Source organism: Oncorhynchus mykiss, chromosome 1, assembly GCF_013265735.2.
Source record: "Oncorhynchus mykiss isolate Arlee chromosome 1, USDA_OmykA_1.1, whole genome shotgun sequence".
Taxonomy (NCBI): Eukaryota; Metazoa; Chordata; class Actinopteri; order Salmoniformes; family Salmonidae; genus Oncorhynchus; species Oncorhynchus mykiss.
The window spans coordinates 88,125,538-88,144,911 of record NC_048565.1 but is presented as its reverse complement, the minus strand read 5'-3'; the positions used below and the strand labels follow the sequence as shown (position 1 = coordinate 88,144,911).

At 44.8% G+C, this 19,374-nt stretch overlaps 1 protein-coding gene across 1 annotated transcript; it reads left to right on the top strand.

The window, feature by feature from the left end:
* The first annotated feature begins 445 nt into the window (after positions 1-445).
* LOC100499622 (albumin 1) lies at positions 446-13,874 on the top strand. The gene is made up of 14 exons (XM_036988136.1): positions 446-666; positions 3,207-3,339; positions 3,812-3,934; positions 4,097-4,185; positions 4,554-4,686; positions 4,860-4,957; positions 5,068-5,197; positions 6,164-6,384; positions 6,626-6,758; positions 8,053-8,156; positions 9,658-9,799; positions 11,540-11,763; positions 12,085-12,217; positions 13,296-13,874. The coding sequence occupies exons 1-14, from the start codon at positions 548-550 to the stop codon at positions 13,338-13,340; spliced, it is 1,827 nt and encodes a 608-aa protein (XP_036844031.1). The 5' UTR covers positions 446-547; the 3' UTR covers positions 13,341-13,874.
* Positions 13,875-19,374: the final 5,500 nt, after the last annotated feature.

Here is a 19,374-nt window from a genome sequence, read left to right as displayed (position 1 = left end):
GGAGACATATTACCTGGTTAGATGGTGGGTTAGCATGTGGACAGTTTGGAGGCACAACGGACAGTGGACTTTGTCTTTCAGACCTTTATTTACTGACAGATCACTGTGTGCAAAGACCAGTTGTGAAACACAGTCCCAGGTCCAAATGAAAGAGAGGCAGAGAGAGAGAGAGAGAGAGAGAGAGAGAGAGAGAGAGGTGGGGAGAGAGAGAGAGAGAGAGAGAGAGAGAGAGGTGGGGAGAGAGAGAGAGAGAGAGAGAGAGAGAGAGAGAGAGAGAGAGAGAGAGAGAGAGAGAGAGAGAGAGAGAGAGAGAGAGAGAGAGAGAGAGAGAGAGAGAGAGAGAGAGAGAGAGAGAGAGAGAGAGAGAGAGAGAGAGAGAGAGAGAGAGAGAGAGAGAGAGAGAGGTCAGCTAATGATTGACAGATTCCACAATAGTATAAAGGAGCCCTGCATTTCTCCATTCCTCGGCTCAATCGCTAGATCCCGTCCTCCATCCATCCCTCCTTCTCTCCATCCATCCCTCCGTCCGTGCGCCTGTCCTTTCATCATGCAGTGGTTGTCTGTCTGCAGCCTGTTGGTGCTGCTGAGTGTGTCAGCCCGGTCTCAGGCTCAGAACCAGATCTGTACCATCTTCACGGAGGCCAAGGAAGATGGATTCAAATCTTTGTGAGTAGTGCAGCCTCATGTTGCAGGAGTAGATATGCCTCATACTGCAGTAGTAGATATGCCTCATATTGCAGTAGTAGTAGATATGCCTCATATTGCAGTAGTAGATATGCCTCATATTGCAGTAGTAGATATGCCTCATATTGCAGTAGTAGATATGCCTCATATTGCAGTAGTAGATATGCCTCATATTGCAGTAGTAGATATGCCTCATACTGCAGTAGTAGATATGCCTCATACTGCAGTAGTAGATATGCCTCATATTGCAGTAGTAGATATGCCTCATATTGCAGTAGTAGATATGCCTCATACTGCAGTAGTAGTAGATATGCCTCACATTGCAGTAGTAGATATGCCTCATACTGCAGTAGTAGATATGCCTCATATTGCAGTAGTAGATATGCCTCATATTGCAGTAGTAGATATGCCTCATACTGCAGTAGTAGATATGCCTCATATTGCAGTAGTAGATATGCCTCATATTGCAGTAGTAGATATGCCTCATACTGCAGTAGTAGTAGATATGCCTCACATTGCAGTAGTAGATATGCCTCAAATTGCAGCAGTAGTTGCCATGCCTTATATTTCATTAGTAGGATGCCTCACATTGCAGTAGTAGATATGCCTCATACTGCAGTGGTAGATTTGAGGCAAATTATGTGGCTATATTGAAGCAACATCTCAAGACATCAGTCAGGAAGTTGAAGCTTGGTCACAAATGGGTCTTCCAAATGGACAATGACCCCAAGCATGCTTCCAAACTTGTGGCAAAATGGCTTAAGGACAAGGTATTGGAGTGGCCATCACAAAGCCCTGACCTCAATCCTATTGACAAGGTGTGTGCAGAACTGAAAAAAAAAGTGTGTGCAAGCAAGGAGGGCAAGGAGGCCAATCACGATCAGACGCGATTCTGAAAAGGAAGATATATTGGAGAGACAACATTAGAAAACTATGAGAATGCAGGGAAACTAAGTATAATCTGTAGAGCAGATTTTGAGAGAGCATTTCATACAGTACGCCTAGAATCTGTTTACAAGTGCCTGGATTTTTTCTACTTTATAGAATGTCTCATAAAATGGGTAGAAGTCATGTACAGTAAAAATGATAAATAACGGTTACTTCTCTGAGAATTTTGAATTGTCAAGAGGCATTAAACAAGGTTGTCCTGTGTCACCATACCTATTTATTATGGCCATGGAATTGCTTTAAAAAATCAGATCTAAATGATAACATTATTAAGGGGCAAATAAATGAAGGGATTAGAGACAAAATGATCAATGTACGCTGATGATTCTCTTTGAGTCCTCAATCTTCAACCTTGAAAGGGCCACATTGAGGACCTGGATAATAAACCCAACTATGATAAGTGATACTATGATAATACTATATTAAGGATTGGGTCTCTAAAAGATGCAAACTTTAACGTTTGGTGAAGTCGATGTGCTTGGTGTACATATCTCCGGGAAAAGTTGAGGGATCTTTGCAACTATTAACTTTGATCAAAAACAGCAAAATATATAGAATCTTGAAACTGTGGAAAACAGCCATCCGTTTACGGGAAGATTTACCCTGATAAATTCTCTAGTCATATCAAATCAAATCAAATGTATTTATATAGCCCTTCGTACATCAGCTGATATCTCAAAGTGCTGTACAGAAACCCAGCCTAAAACCCCAAACAGCAAGCAATGCAGGTGTAGAAGCACGGTGGCTAGGAAAAACTCCCTAGAAAGGCCAAAACCTAGGAAGAAACCTAGAGAGGAACCAGGCTATGTGGGGTGGCCAGTCCTCTTCTGGCTGTGCCGGGTGGAGATTATAACAGAACATGGCCAAGATGTTCAAATGTTCATAAATGACCAGCATGGTCGAATAATAATAAGGCAGAACAGTTGAAACTGGAGCAGCAGCACGGCCAGGTGGACTGGGGACAGTCGCAGTTTACATATTTATTAATGGACTTATTGACTCCAAGGGAATCATTCTTCAAATCATGCGAGAAAATAATATTTCCCTTTATTTGGAATGGCAAACCAGATCAAATTAAATGAGCATATGTACATAACAAACACCAGTTTGGAGGGTTAAAACTATTCAATATTAAGGCATTAACCTCTCTCTTAAAGCCTCCATTGTACCCCAGAAAATTCTAAATCCAAATTGGTTTTTTAGCAAGCTCCTGAGAGAGGACCGTCCTATGTTTAAGAGCTCTTTGCATTTTTGCTGATTAAAACCTTAGCTGTAAGTAGCAGTAGAAGTATTGTTGTCCGGGACGGAAGGGTAGGGAGAACAAGTATAAGAAAACATTTTTCTAGGCAAGTCAGTTAAGAACAAATTCTTCTTTACAATGACAGAAAGGTGGGTTAACTGCCTTGTTCAGGGGCAGAATGAAAGATTTGTCAGCTCGGGGATTCGATCCAGCAACCTTTCGGTTACTGGCCCAATGCTCTAACCACAAATAACAATGAGTTCAGTCAGTAAACTGCACTGTGTGTCCATGTTTTGGTTTAATGCACCATCTGACTGACTGTGCGTGCGTGTAGGATCCTTGTAGGGCTGGCTCAGAATCTTCCCGATAGTACGTTGGGTGACTTGGTGCCTCTCATCGCGGAGGCCTTAGCCATGGGCGTCAAATGCTGCTCAGACACTCCTCCAGAGGACTGCGACAGAGATGTGGTGAGAGACACCTATCATTTCATCATCCTGATCACACCTCATCATCCGTATCACACCTCATCATCCTTATCACACCTCATCATCCTTATCATACCTCATCATCCTTATCATACCTCATCAACCTTATCACACCTCATCATCCTTATCACATCTCATCCTTATCATACCTCATCAACCTTATCACACCTCATCATCCTTATCACACCTCATCATCCTTATCACACCTCATCATCCTTATCACATCTCATCATCCTTATCACACCTCATCAACTTTACATTTAACATTTGTCCAGCCTGGCCAGGGGTAGGTAGGGGACAGAAGTATGGGTAGGTATGGAGTTGGGCATTAGTGACTAATGTTTCCAGTTTCAGTCTTTCAGTTGAAACTGTTCTGATATAATAGTTGGCTAAACGGTGTACTCCTATTTGTGTGTGTGTGTGTGTGTGCGTGCGTGCGTGTGTGTGTGTGCAGGCGGACCTGTTCCAGAGTGCGGTGTGTTCCTCTGAGACCCTGGTGGAGAAGAACCATCTGAAGATGTGCTGTGAGAAGACTGCCGCTGAGAGGACACACTGCTTCCTGGACCACAAGGCCAAGGTAGAATGGACCACCCCTCCCTCTGAGCCAGGTTTCCTATCTAGGTTTCTTCCTTCTGCTTGCTCTTTGGGGTGTAGACCGGGTTACTGGAAGTCAAAAAGGCTTTATGGATACATTTGACTGATTGATTGAGTGGTTGATTGATTGATTGATTGATTGTAGATTCCTCGGGACCTGTCCCTCAAAGCTGAGCTGCCCGCTGCAGACCAGTGTGAAGACTTCAAGAAGGACCACAAGGCTTTTGTTGGGAGGTAAGTGTCCACACTCGACTTGAGACCACACCATCGACTAGAGACCACACCATCGATTAGAGACCATCGACTTGAGACCATACCATCGACTAGAGACTACACCATCGATTAGAGACCATCGACTTGAGACTACACCATTGACTAGAGACCACACCATCGACCAGAGACCACACCATCGACTAGAGATTACACCATTGACTCGAGACCATCGACTAGAGACCATACCATCGACTAGAGACCATACCATCGACTAGAGACCATCGACTTGAGACCACACCAGCTAAAATACTGTGTTAGGCCGCTGAGCAGTATGGAGTGTTTTTCTGGAATTTACTGTGTGTGTGTGTGTGTGTGTGTGTGTGTTTCAGGTTCATCTTCAAGTTCTCCAAGAGTAACACGATGCTACAACCACATGTGATCCTGGCTATCGCCAAAGCTTATGGAGAGGTTCTGACTAGCTGTTGTGGAGAGGCTGAGGCCCAGACTTGCTTCGACACCAAGGTCAGGAGGCGTCAGATCGCACCCTATTTTCTATACAGTACTCTACTTATGAGAGAATAGGGTGCCATTTTATATGCAGTCTCTCTCTCAATTCATTTCAATAATATTTATTGGCATGGACATATAAAGCACCTATATAGCCAACGTAAACATTCTCTCTCTCTCTTTTCCAGAAAGCTACTTTCCAACGCGCCGTCGGGAAACGCGTGACTGAACTCAGGGCCCTGTGCATCGTCCACAAGAAATATGGAGACCGCGTTGTCAAGGCCAAGTAGGACACGTCAATCTAAAATTCTATGGTTCTAAATTGGCTGAGAGCCAGGTGAGCCCGCCCTTGGGCCAGTCCCATTGGTTGACGCGTGTGTCTGTCTGTTCTAACAGGAAGCTGATCCAGTACAGTCAGAAGATGCCTCAGGCCTCTTTCCAGGAGATGGGAGGCATGGTAGACAAGATCGTAGCGACTGTTGCCCCCTGCTGCAGCGGAGACATGGTCACATGCATGAAGGAGAGGGTAAACTATGTCTTCTCTCTATTCCTCTCTTTTTATTGGTGGATTGCTCTTTTAGTTCCTCCTCTCTTTTAAAACTATTTCATTTCCTCTCTGTTTACCTTTTAAACTTTCACTCTGTCTCTAAACTCTCAACCTCTCTCACTCTCTCACCTCTTAGCCTCTCAGTCTCTCACCTCATCCTCTCACCTCTTAGCCTCTTACCTCTTAGCCGATCAGTCTCTCACCTCATCCTCTCACCTCTTAGCCTCTCATCCTCTCAGCCTCTCACCTCTTAGCCTCTCACTTCTTAGCCTCTCAGCTCTCACTCTCTCACCTCTTAGCCTCTCACCTCTCAGCCTCTCACCTCTTAGCCTCTCACCTCTTACTCTCACCTCTCACTCTTAGCCTCTCAGCTCTCACCTCTTAGCCTCTCACCTCTCACTCTCAGCCTCTCACTCTCAGCCTCTCACTCTCAGCCTCTCACCTCTCAGCCTCTCACCTCTCACTCTCAGCCTCTCACTCTCAGCCTCTCACCTCTCAGCCTCTCACCTCTCACTCTCAGCCTCTCACCTCTCAGCCTCTCACTCTCAGCCTCTCACCTCTCAGCCTCTCACTCTCAGCCTCTCACCTCTCACTCTCAGCCTCTCACCTCTCAGCCTCTCACATCTCACCTCTCAGCCTCTCAGCCTCTCACCTCTCACTCTCAGCCTCTCACCTCTCAGCCTCTCACTCTCAGCCTCTCACCTCTCAGCCTCTCACCTCTCAGCCTCTCACTCTCAGCCTCTCACCTCTCAGCCTCTCACCTCTCAGCCTCTCACCTCTCAGCCTCTCACCTCTCACCTCTCACTCTCAGCCTCTCACCTCTCACCTCTCACTCTCAGCCTCTCACCTCTCACCTCTCAGCCTCTTTCTATTGGATGTGTGTCTGCATATACATGTATTTGTGTCCCAGACTCTTCCTGCCTGTGTGTGTATCCCCCCAAACAGAAGGCCCTGGTGGATGAGGTGTGTGCTGATAAGAGTGTGTTGTCTCGCGCGGCGGGTCTGTCAGCATGCTGTAAGGAGGATGCAGTACACAGAGGGTCCTGTGTTGAGGCCATGAAGCCAGACTCTAAGCCAGACGGTCTGTCTGAGCACTACGACGTTCACGCTGACATAGCAGCAGTCTGCCAGACCTTTACCAAGACCCCGGATGTAGCCATGGGGAAGTATGTACACACACACACACACACACACACACACACACACACACACACACACACACACACACACACACACACACACACACACACACACACACACACACACACACACACCTGGAAAAGCTGCCTATACACACAATTCTGACTTTGTATGGGGTGTTGCTATTGGCTAAACGACTGTGTACGGTCTGTTCTGATTGGCTGTCTGACTACTGACTCTCTGTATATGGTCTGTCCTGATCGGCAGGTTGGTGTATGAGATCTCAGTGCGTCACCCTGAGTCGTCTCAGCAGGTGATTCTGAGGTTCGCCAAGGAGGCTGAGCAGGCCTTGCTCCAGTGCTGTGACAAGGAGGACCATGCAGAGTGTGTCAGAACCGCTGTATGTATTAGCCATGTGTGGTTTCCATACTAACCCCAACCCAAGACCAATTCCCTTTGGGGACAACAAAGATTTCCACACTAACCCCAACCCAAGACCAATTCCATTTGGGGACAAAAAGGAGGTGTCTTTTCTTCTCTTATCAGAAGACCTGGCTAGTTACACTATATATCAGTCTGTGATGTGTAACCTAGCTAGTTACACTATATATCAGTCTGTGATGTGTAACCTAGCTAGTTACACTATATATCTGTCTGTGATGTGTAACCTAGCTAGTTACACTATATATCAGTCTGTGATGTGTAACCTAGCTAGGTACACTATATATCAGTCTGTGATGTGTAACCTAGCTAGGTACACTATATATCTGTCTGTGATGTGTAACCTAGCTAGTTACACTATATATCAGTCTGTGATGTGTAACCTAGCTAGGTACACTATATATCTGTCTGTGATGTGTAACCTAGCTAGGTACACTATATATCAGTCTGTGATGTGTAACCTAGCTAGGTACATTATATATCAGTCTGTGATGTGTAACCTAGCTAGTTATACTATATATCAGTCTGTGATGTGTAACCTAGCTAGGTACATTATATATCAGTCTGTGATGTGTAACCTAGCTAGTTGCACTATATATCAGTCTGTGATGTGTAACCTAGCTAGGTACACTATATATCAGTCTGTGATGTGTAACCTAGCTAGGTACATTATATATCAGTCTGTGATGTGTAACCTAGCTAGGTACATTATATATCAGTCTGTGATGTGTAACCTAGCTAGTTGCACTATATATCAGTCTGTGATGTGTAACCTAGCTAGGTACACTATATATCAGTCTGTGATGTGTAACCTAGCTAGTTACACTATATATCAGTCTGTGATGTGTAACCTAGCTAGGTACACTATATATCAGTCTGTGATGTGTAACCTAGCTAGGTACATTATATATCAGTCTGTGATGTGTAACCTAGCTAGGTACATTATATATCAGTCTGTGATGTGTAACCTAGCTAGTTGCACTATATATCAGTCTGTGATGTGTAACCTAGCTAGTTATACTATATATCAGTCTGTGATGTGTAACCTAGCTAGTTACACTATATATCAGTCTGTGATGTGTAACCTTGCCTTGGCCTGAATACTTGCAGTAGCTCCCCTGAGCTAATAGCTGATGGTTGTTGGCTTTAACACAGCAGGCTAGCACTGAATTCCTAGTATTTTTAGACCATAATAATGGCCTCTGCCCTGTTATGTGGCATCATGCCAACTGTATGAACGGTTCTGTCCCCAGCTGGCAGGAAGTGATATTGATAAGAAGATCACTGATGAGACTGACTACTACAAGAAGATGTGTGCTGTTGAGACTGGCATGAACAATAACGCCTTTGAGAAGAGGTGAGGGGTCACGCTTTAACACAGAGATATTACAGTTCAGATGAGATTCATGTGGTATGAGATATTAACGGTCAGATGAGATTCATGTGGTATGAGATATTACCGTTCAGATGAGATTCATGTGGTATGAGATATTAACGGTCAGATGAGATTCATGTGGTATGAGATATTAACGGTCAGATGAGATTCATGTGGTATGAGATATTAACGGTCAGATGAGATTCATGTGGTATGAGATATTAACGGTCAGATGAGATTCATGTGGTATGAGATATTAACGGTCAGATGAGATTCATGTGGTATGAGATCTGAAACATCACACTTAGGCCTAACAACTTATGGGTGAATTGATCCTTACTTTATGGCTTACTAATCATTTATGAATGGTTTATTTTTAATACATTACTACTTAATGACTGATTAACAATCAACTCATGCTCCTCTTCCTCCTCCTCCACCTCTACCTCCTCTTCCTCCTCCTCTAACCATCCTCCTCCTACTCCTCCTCCTCCACCACATCCTACTCCTCCTCCTCCACCACATCCTACTCCTCCTCTACCACCTCCACCTCCTCCTCCTCTACCACCTCCTCCTCCTCCCACTCCACCTCCTACTCCTCCCACTCCACCTCCTACTCCTCCTCTACCACCTCCACCTCCTACTCCTCTACCACCTCCTCCTACTCCTCCTCCTCCACCACATCCTACTCCTCCTCTACCACCTCCACCTCCTCCTCCTCTACCACCTCCTCCTCCTCCCACTCCACCTCCTACTCCTCCCACTACACCTACTACTCCTCCTCCTTTACCACCTCCTCCCACTCCACCTCCTACTCCTCCTCCTCTACCACCTCCTACTCTACCCCCTCCACCTACTCCTCCTCCTCTACCACCTCCTCCCACTCCTTCTCCACCTCCACATCCTACTCCTCCTCTACCACCTCCTCCTCCTCTACCACCTCCACCTCCTCCATCTCCTCCACCTCCACATCCTCCTCCTCCTCTACCTTCTCCTCCACCTCCTCCATCTCCTCTTCCTCCTCCACCTCCTCCACGTCCTCCACCTACTCCATCTCCTCTTCCTCTACCTCCTACTCCTCCTCTACCACCTCCTCCTCCTCTACCACCTCCTCCACCTCCTCCATCTCCTCTACCACCTCCTCCACCACCTCCACCTCTACCACCTCCTCCATCTCCTCCACCTCCTCCTCTACCACCTCCTCCACCTCCTCCATCTCCTCCACTTCCTCCTCTACCACCTCCTCCACCTCCTCCATCTCCTCCACCTCCTCCTCCACCTCCTCCATCTCCTCCACCTCCTCCTCTACCACCTCCTCTACCTCCTCCATCTCCTCTACCACCTCCTCCACCACCTCCACCTCCTCTACCACCTCCTCCATCTCCTCCACCTCCTCCTCTACCACCTCCTCCACCTCCTCTACCACCTCCTCCACCTCCTCCTCCTCTACCACCTCTACCACCTCCTCCACCTCCTCCTTCAGTATGATGGTGCACTACACCAGGATAATGCCCCAGGCCTCCTTCGACCAGCTCCACATAGTGTCAGAGAGGGTGCATGATGTTCTCCATGACTGCTGCAAGGACGAGCCAGGCCACTTCATCCTGCCTTGTGCAGAGGAGAAGGTCTGACACACACACACACACACACACACACACACACACACACACATATCCTCCCTACCCCCTCCTTCCACTACCCCCTCCCTCCACTACCCCCTCCTTCCACTACCCCCTCCCTCCACTACCCCCTCCCTACCTTTCCCTCCACTACCCCCTCCCTCCACTACACCCTCTTTCCCTCCACTACACCCTCTTTCCCTCCACTACATCCTCCCTACCTTATCCTCCACTACCCCCTCCCTCCACTACCCCCTCCCTCCACGTCTCTCTAGATATGTCACATCCTCTCATATTAAATCACTCTGCTCTTCCCAGTGTTGACCCCTCCCCTTTCTGTTTCTGTCACCACAGCTGACCAACACCATATACTCTACTGTACTCTGCTGTACTCTACTCTACTCTCCTGTACTCTACTGTACTCTACTCTACTGTACTGTACTGTAATCTACTGTACTCTACTGTACTGTAATCTACTGTACTCTACTGTAATCTACTGTACTCTACTCTACTGTACTCTACTGTACTGTACTGTAATCTACTGTACTCTATTGTACTGTAATCTACTGTACTCTACTCTACTGTAATCTACTGTACTATACTGTACTCTACTGTACTCTCCTGTACTGTACTGTACTCTACTCTACTGTACTGCCCTCTACTGTACTGTGCTCTACTCTACTGTACTCTACTGTACTGTAATCTACTGTACTCTACTGTAATCTACTGTACTCTACTCTACTGTACTCTACTGTACTGTACTGTAATCTACTGTACTCTACTCTACTGTAATCTACTGTACTATACTGTACTCTACTGTCCTCTACTGTACTGTGCTCTTCTCTACTCTACTGTACTGTGCTCTACTCTGCATTACCCATGTGTCCTCTACTGTACTGTGCTCTACTGTCCTCTACTGTACTGTGCTCTTCTCTACTCTACTGTACTGTCCTCTACTCTACTCTGCATTACCCATGTGTCCTCTACTCTACTCTGCATTACCCATGTGTCCTCTACTCTACTCTGCATTACCCATGTGTCCTCTACTCTACTCTGCATTACCCATGTGTCCTCTCCTCTACGCTGCATTACCCATGTGTCCTCTCCTCTACTCTGCATTACCCATGTGTCCTCTACTCTACTCTGCATTACCCATGTGTCCTCTACTCTACTCTGCATTACCCATGTGTCCTCTACTCTACTCTGCATTACCCATGTGTCCTCTCCTCTACTCTGCATTACCAATGTGTCCTCTCCTCTACTCTACTCTGCATTACCCATGTGTCCTCTCCTCTACGCTGCATTACCCATGTGTCCTCTTCTCTACTCTGCATTACCCATGTGTCCTCTCCTCTACTCTGCATTACCCATGTGTCCTCTCCTCTACTCTGCATTACCCATGTGTCCTCTCCTCTACTCTGCATTACCCATGTGTCCTCTACTCTATTCTGCATTACCCATGTGTCCTCTCCTCTACTCTGCATTACCCATGTGTCCTCTCCTCTACTCTGCATTACCCATGTGTCCTCTCCTCTACTCTGCATTACCCATGTGTCCTCTCCTCTACGCTGCATTACCCATGTGTCCTCTCCTCTACTCTGCATTACCCATGTGTCCTCTACTCTACTCTGCATTACCCATGTGTCCTCTACTCTACCCTGCATTACCCATGTGTCCTCTACTCTACTCTGCATTACCCATGTGTCCTCTACTCTACTCTGCATTACCCATGTGTCCTCTCCACAGCTGACCGATGCCATCGACGCCACATGTGAGGACTACGACCCCTCCAGCATTAACCCCCGCATCGCCCACTGCTGCAACCAGTCCTACTCCATGAGGAGACCCTGTATCCTGGCCATCCAGCCTGACACGGAGTTCATGCCCCCAGAGCTGGATGCCAGCAACTTCCACATGGGCCCTGAGCTCTGCACCAAGGACAGCAAGGAGCTGCTGCTCTCTGGGAAGAAGTGAGATATATTACCAACGCACTGTGAATAAACACGTGGGCACAAATTAAACACACGTAGGCATGAAACTAACACACACACACACACACGAGCTCACACATACACACACTCCAACAACAACAAAAATTAATGTGTGTGTGTGTGTGTGTGTGTGTGTGGTGTGTGTGTGTGTGTGTGTGTGTGCGGTGTGTGTGTGTGTGTGTGTGTGTGTGGTGTGTGGTGTGTGTGTGTGTGTGTGTGTGTGTGTGTGTGCGGTGTGTGTGTGTGTGCGGTGTGTGTGTGTGTGTGTGTGTGTGTGTGTGTGTGTGTGTGTCTCCTCAGACTACTGTATGGTGTGGTCAGACATAAGACCACCATCACTGAGGAGCAGCTGAAGTCCATCTCTACTAAATATCACAGTATGAAGGAGAAGTGCTGTGCTGCTGAGGACCAAGCAGCATGCTTCACTGAGGAGGTAAACACTCACCGCTCAACACGGTTCAAACCCTTTCATCCTTATTGAGGAATACATCACTCAAAACACCATTTTACCTTAAGACTGTTTGTGTGACTGTTTATGTTCAGAACAGTAGAGAGAGAACATCATGTTTCATTAAGAGAGGTGATACAGAACAGTAGAGAGAACATCATGTTTCATTAAGAGAGGTGGTACAGAACAGTAGAGAGAGAACATCATGTTTCATTAAGAGAGGTGGTACAGAACAGTAGAGAGAACATCATGTTTCATTAAGAGAGGTGATACAGAACAGTAAAGAGAGAACATCATGTTTCATTAAGAGAGGTGGTACAGAACAGTAAAGAGAGAACATCATGTTTCATTAAGAGAGGTGGTACAGAACAGTAGAGAGAGAACATCATGTTTCATTAAGAGAGGTGGTACAGAACAGTAGAGAGAGAACATCATGTCTCATTAAGAGAGGTGATACAGAACAGTAGAGAGAACATCATGTTTCATTAAGAGAGGTGATACAGAACAGTAGAGAGAACATCATGTTTCATTAAGAGAGGTGGTACAGAACAGTAGAGAGAGAACATCATGTCTCATTAAGAGAGGTGATACAGAACAGTAGAGAGAGAACATCATGTTTCATTAAGAGAGGTGGTACAGAACAGTAGAGAGAGAACATCATGTTTCATTAAGAGAGGTGGTACAGAACAGTAGAGAGAACATCATGTCTCATTAAGAGAGGTGGTACAGAACAGTAGAGAGAGAACATCATGTTTCATTAAGAGAGGTGATACAGAACAGTAGAGAGAACATCATGTTTCATTAAGAGAGGTGGTACAGAACAGTAGAGAGAGAACATCATGTTTCATTAAGAGAGGTGGTACAGAACAGTAGAGAGAGAACATCATGTTTCATTAAGAGAGGTGATACAGAACAGTAGAGAGAGAACATCATGTTTCATTAAGAGAGGTGGTACAGAACAGTAGAGAGAGAACATCATGTTTCATTAAGAGAGGTGGTACAGAACAGTAAAGAGAGAACATTAATTGATTCTAACAACTGATCACCTTGTTTTCTCCTACAGGCACCCAAGCTGGTTGCTGAGAGTGCAGAGCTGGTCAAGGCTTAAGATAGAATTGTGATGATTTTAATTTCAAAAGATGAACTGATGATTTAAAAAAAATAAAAATAATAAAGGTTCTGTCTGTATCGATCCATCTACCTCCCCAGCCTACATTTACACCATGGTGACCTCATCCTCCTATCCACAACGTCTTGTCATCCACTCATAAGTCTGTCTATCAGTGATCTGTGATCGACTCATAAGTCTGTCTATCAGTGATCTGTGATTGACTCATAAGTCTGTCTATCAGTGATCTGTGATTGACTCATAAGTCTGTCTATCAGTGATCTGTGATTGACTCATAAGTCTGTCTATCAGTGATCTGTGATTGACTCATAAGTCTGTCTATCAGTGATCTGTGATTGACTCATAAGTCTGTCTATCAGTGATCTGTGATTGACTCATAAGCCTTACAGCCTACCCTCATCAAACCTCTATCTGGGATGAATCACGCCGCTGGTTAATTTCTGATAGACATGAATGACTCCTGTCAATCAAATACACATGAATAACTGAATAAAGTCATGTTTATCAACTGTATTACTGCCGTGGATATTTATTAATTATGTGTTCGGAGGATTCTCAAGACTTTAATACTTGTCCATGCGTTAGTTTCTTTATGACTACATCACAATTTTAAACCCATGAGTTTTCTTACAACTGTTTATGAATTATTTTGTGTCTTCACATTGTGTTTTATTAACAGTTGATGAACTAAGTATAAATCCTTCATAAACCCTTTATGAAGGCAACGTTAATGGAAAGAGTTGCACATTTTTTTTTTGTTCAGAAATTCTTAGCTTTCTCTCTCTCTCTCTCCATGGCTCCCTCCTCACTAAAAGAGAAACATATTGACACATTTCATCTGAATAATTCACAACGCAATAAATAAAAGTAGTGATGAAGTCAATCTCTCCTTCAATTTAAACCAGGAGAGATAAACATGCATATTATTAATATTAGCTCTCTGTGTTCTGAGACAATTGCAATTTTCCTAAGTCCTTTTTTGTGGCACCTGACCAAACGACTGAACAGTAGTCAAGGTGCAACAAATCTAGGGCCTGTAGGACCTGCCTTGTTGATAGTGTTGTTAAGAAGGTAGAAACTAGGGCCTGTAGGACCTGCCTTGTTGATAGTGTTGTTAAGAAGGTAGAAACTAGGGCCTGTAGGACCTGCCTTGTTGATAGTGTTGTTAAGAAGGTAGAAACTAGGGCCTGTAGGACCTGCCTTGTTGATAGTGTTGTTAAGAAGGTAGAAACTAGGGCCTGTAGGACCTGCCTTGTTGATAGTGTTGTTAAGAAGGTAGAAACTAGGGCCTGTAGGACCTGCCTTGTTGATAGTGCTGTTAAGAAGGTAGAATCTAGGGCCTGTAGGACCTGCCTTGTTGATAGTGTTGTTAAGAAGGTAGAAACTAGGGCCTGTAGGACCTGCCTTGTTGATAGTGTTGTTAAGAAGGTAGAATCTAGGGCCTGTAGGACCTGCCTTGTTGATAGTGTTGTTAAGAAGGTAGAAACTAGGGCCTGTAGGACCTGCCTTGTTGATAGTGTTGTTAAGAAGGTAGAAACTAGGGCCTGTAGGACCTGCCTTGTTGATAGTGTTGTTAAGAAGGTAGAAACTAGGGCCTGTAGGACCTGCCTTGTTGATAGTGTTGTTAAGAAGGTAGAAACTAGGGCCTGTAGGACCTGCCTTGTTGATAGTGTTGTTAAGAAGGTAGAATCTAGGGCCTGTAGGACCTGCCTTGTTGATAGTGTTGTTAAGAAGGTAGAAACTAGGGCCTGTAGGACCTGCCTTGTTGATAGTGCTGTTAAGAAGGTAGAATCTAGGGCCTGTAGGACCTGCCTTGTTGATAGTGTTGTTAAGAAGGTAGAAACTAGGGCCTGTAGGACCTGCCTTGTTGATAGTGTTGTTAAGAAGGTAGAATCTAGGGCCTGTAGGACCTGCCTTGTTGATAGTGTTGTTAAGAAGGTAGAAACTAGGGCCTGTAGGACCTGCCTTGTTGATAGTGTTGTTAAGAAGGTAGAAACTAGGGCCTGTAGGACCTGCCTTGTTGATAGTGTTGTTAAGAAGGTAGAAACTAGGGCCTGTAGGACCTGCCTTGTTGATAGTGTTGTTAAGAAGGTAGAAACTAGGGCCTGTAGGACCTGCCTTGTTGATAGTGTTGTTAAGAAGGTAGAAACTAGGGCCTGTAGGACCTGCCTTGTTGATAGTGTTGTTAAGAAGGTAGAAACTAGGGCCTGTAGGACCTGCCTTGTTGATAGTGTTGTTAAGAAGGTAGAGCAGCGCTTTAATATAGACAGACTTCTCTCCATCCTAGATACTGTTGTATCAATATGTTTTGACCATGACAGTTTACAATCTAACATTTCAACTTGCTCAATTTCCAAATTTAAGTCGAGGTTTAGGGTTTAGTGAATGTTTTGTTCCAAATACAGATGCTTTCAGTTTAAGAAATATTTAGGGCCAATTTATTCCTTGCCACCCATTCTGAAACTAACTGCAGCTCTTTGTTGAGTGTTGCAGTTATTTCAGTCGCTGTAGTAACTGACGTGTATAGTGTTGAGTCATCCGCATACATAGAAACTCTGGCTTTACTCAAAGTCAGTGGCATGTCGTTAGTAAAAATAGAAAAAAGAAAAGGGCCTAAACAGCTACCCTGGGGAACTCCTGATTCTAATTGGATGATATTTGAGAGGCTTCCATTAAAGAACACCCTCTGTGTTCTGTTGGACAAGTAACTCTTTATCCACATTATAGCCGGGGATGTAAAGCCATAACACATACGTTTTTCCAGCAGCAGACTATGATCAATAATGTGAAAAAGCTTCACTGAAGTCTAACAAGACAGCCCCCACAATAATTTTATCATCAATATCTCTCAGCCAATCATCCGTCATGTCCATTAACAGTGACTGGAGTCAGGAACCCAGGGCCGGCCCACTCATTAGACAGGATTACACAGCTGCCTCTGCCAACCCTGTCCATTAACAGTACCCTCGTAAAACTGACTATTCTACCAATCTTCGACTTCGGCGACGTCATTTACAAAATAGCCTCCAACACTCTACTCAGCAAACTGGATGCAGTCTATCACAGTGCCATCCGTTTTGTCACCAAAGCACTATATACTACCCACCACTGCGACCTATATGCTCTCGTTGGCTGGCCCTCGCTACATATTCGTCGCTAAACCCACTGGCTCCAGGTCATCTATAAGTCTTTGCTAGGTAAAGCTCTGCCTTATCTCAGCTCACTGGTCACCATAACAACACCCACCCGTAGCACGCGCTCCAGCAGGTATATCTCACTGGTCATCCCCAAAGCCAACACCCACTTTGGCCGCCTTTCCTTCCAGTTCTCTGCTGCCAGTGACTGGAATGAATTGCAAAAATCGCTGAAGTTGGAGACCTATATCTCCCTCACTAACTTTAAGCATCAGCCATCTGAGCAGCTTACCGATCGCTGCAGCTGTACATAGTCCATCTGTAAATAGCCCACCCAACTACCTACCTCATCCCCATATTGTTTTTATTGACTTTTTTGCTCTTTTGCACACCAGTATTTCAACTTGCACATCATCATATGCACATCCATCACTTCAGTGTTAATTTGCTAAATTGTAATTACTTCGCTACTACGGCCTATTTATTGCCTTTACCTCCTTACTCCATTTTCACACACTGTATATAGATTTTATATTGTGTTATCGACTCTACGTTTGTTTATTCCATGTGTAACTGTGTTGTTGTTGTTGTTTGTGTCGCACTGCTTTTCTTTATCTTGGCCAGGTCACAGTTGCAAATGAGAACTTGTTCTCAACTGGCCTCCCTGGTTAAATAAAAAACAGTGACTGGAGTCAGGAACCCAGGGCCGGCCCGCTCACTAGACAGGATTACACAGACCGTCTATGGCGGCATGTTGACGAGGGCGGCAAATTTCATGCAACACTGTAGGCCAGGGATGGGCAACTCCTATCCCCTGGGGCCTGATTGGTGTCACAATAACACATCTGACTCCAGTAATCAACTAATCATGATCTTCAGTTTAGAATGTAATTAGTTTCATCAGTTGTGTTGATTGGGGATGGGGGGGGGGGGGGGGGGGGGGGTGACATCTCTCTGGCCCCTGAGGACTGGAATTGCCCCTCTCTGCTGTGGGCTACACCTCAGGCATTTTTTGGGCCCGGACTGGACTTGATTTCCACATCCACGGACTTTGTTTTTAAGTCGAGTCTGGACCAAATCTGAACCAATTATAGACGTCTATGTTTGGTTCAGATTTGATCAGGTCTGGACCAGCATTTATTTGGCCCAAACCAGGGGTGTCGCTTGACATTCAGAACATCCGGGGCTCAACCCTGAAGACCTGGGGCCAACTCCGGGTGGGAGGGGGTTGATCTCTGCGCGGCCCGAAATGAAGCAACCCACACTCTTGGCCTGGCACCCTAGCAGTGAACATGTTTCATATCTCACTGCTGTCTTCCATGCACTGTGTTCTCCTGAAGTCAAATAATCAACACTTGTTCATATTAATTCAATAGATCGTGGTCAGTAAACCCATGGAATATGGTGTTAATAAAATGTATATACAAATATATTAGCAAGTACAAATTACAAGTGCATAACTATATTGTAATTTTCCATTAAGAATAATTGTTGTAAAAAGTATTTGTATCATTTTGTTGCAATGTTTTCATTAACCATGTCCAATATTTTATTGGCAAAATAAAGAAAAAGCCTCATGTTGATGTTGGTCACATCACTGCTAACTAACGTGAGCTAGTCAATGCTGCGCACACTGTGCAGTTCCAAAACCATCCAACGGGTGGCAGCCTAGACCACAAATTAATGTTTTGCATTAAATAATGTTGTAGTTAGGTGCAATATAGCAGGATTGGGATTGTAGGCTGCCAACCTTGATTATGATGGAATTGTATAAACTCAGATTAGCAGAAGGCATGGAATATAACTGTAGAGTGTGTGTGTGGGGGGGGGGGGGGGGGGTTAGTTAGTGATACTTGTTGGTTAGTTAGTGATACTTGTTGGCTAGTTAGTGATACTTGTTGGTTAGTTAGTGATACTTGTTGGTTAGTTAGTGATACTTGTTAGTTAGTTAGTGATACTTGTTTGTTAGTTAGTGATACTTGTTGGTTAGTTAGTGATACGTGTTGGTTAGTTAGTGATACATGTTGGTTAGTCAGTGATACATGTTGGTTAGTCAGTGATACACGTTGGTTAGTTAGTGATACTTGTTGGTTAGTCAGTGAGACTTGTCGAATGGTGAACAGAGCTCCAAAAATTGGATTCAGTGTCCAGATAGCTAATCAATTACTGTCAAAACCCTGCTCATAAAATTGGCTAGGTAGCTAATGTTAGCAGCACTGCTAGCTGGACTGTGTAGTCCCTAACATTCCGCTTTGACATTGCTCATCCAAATATTTATATATTCTTAATTACATTCCTTGACTTTAGATTGTGTGTATTGTTAGATATTACTGCACGGTTGGTGCTATAAACACAAGCATTTTGCTAAACACATGTATGTATGTGACAAATAAAATTTGATTTGATATAGTTTAATGTTATCTGTCAGTACGGTTTTGAGTCAACATGTTGAAATGTAAATTATTCTAATCTGGTTTACTGTGAGGTCAATAACTCTGAATAGCATCAACATGGGCTAACAAAATGTGTTTACAGTAGTAGCAAGAGAACACAGTTTACCTCCAGTTCTCCATCTTTGCGCTCTCTCCCTCAGAGAACGAACAGTCGCGTGCGCGTGCCGACATTTCTTTGGATGAATCAGAAATGTCTTGGAAAACCACTTTGACTCCGCCTCCTAAAGTGCCACCTTACACAGAAATGCTGCTTTTAGCCAGCACTAAAAAGGGCAGGACAGGTTCATTCATGATTGGAGTATTCATTGCAGTGTGAAATACAGTGTAGACTCGTTGGTTTTACACCATCCCAGCAGGGAAAAAGACTCTCAGGGCTGAGACAAAATCATTCGGGGCTAAACACCCGAAATCCCAGGTCTGGTGACT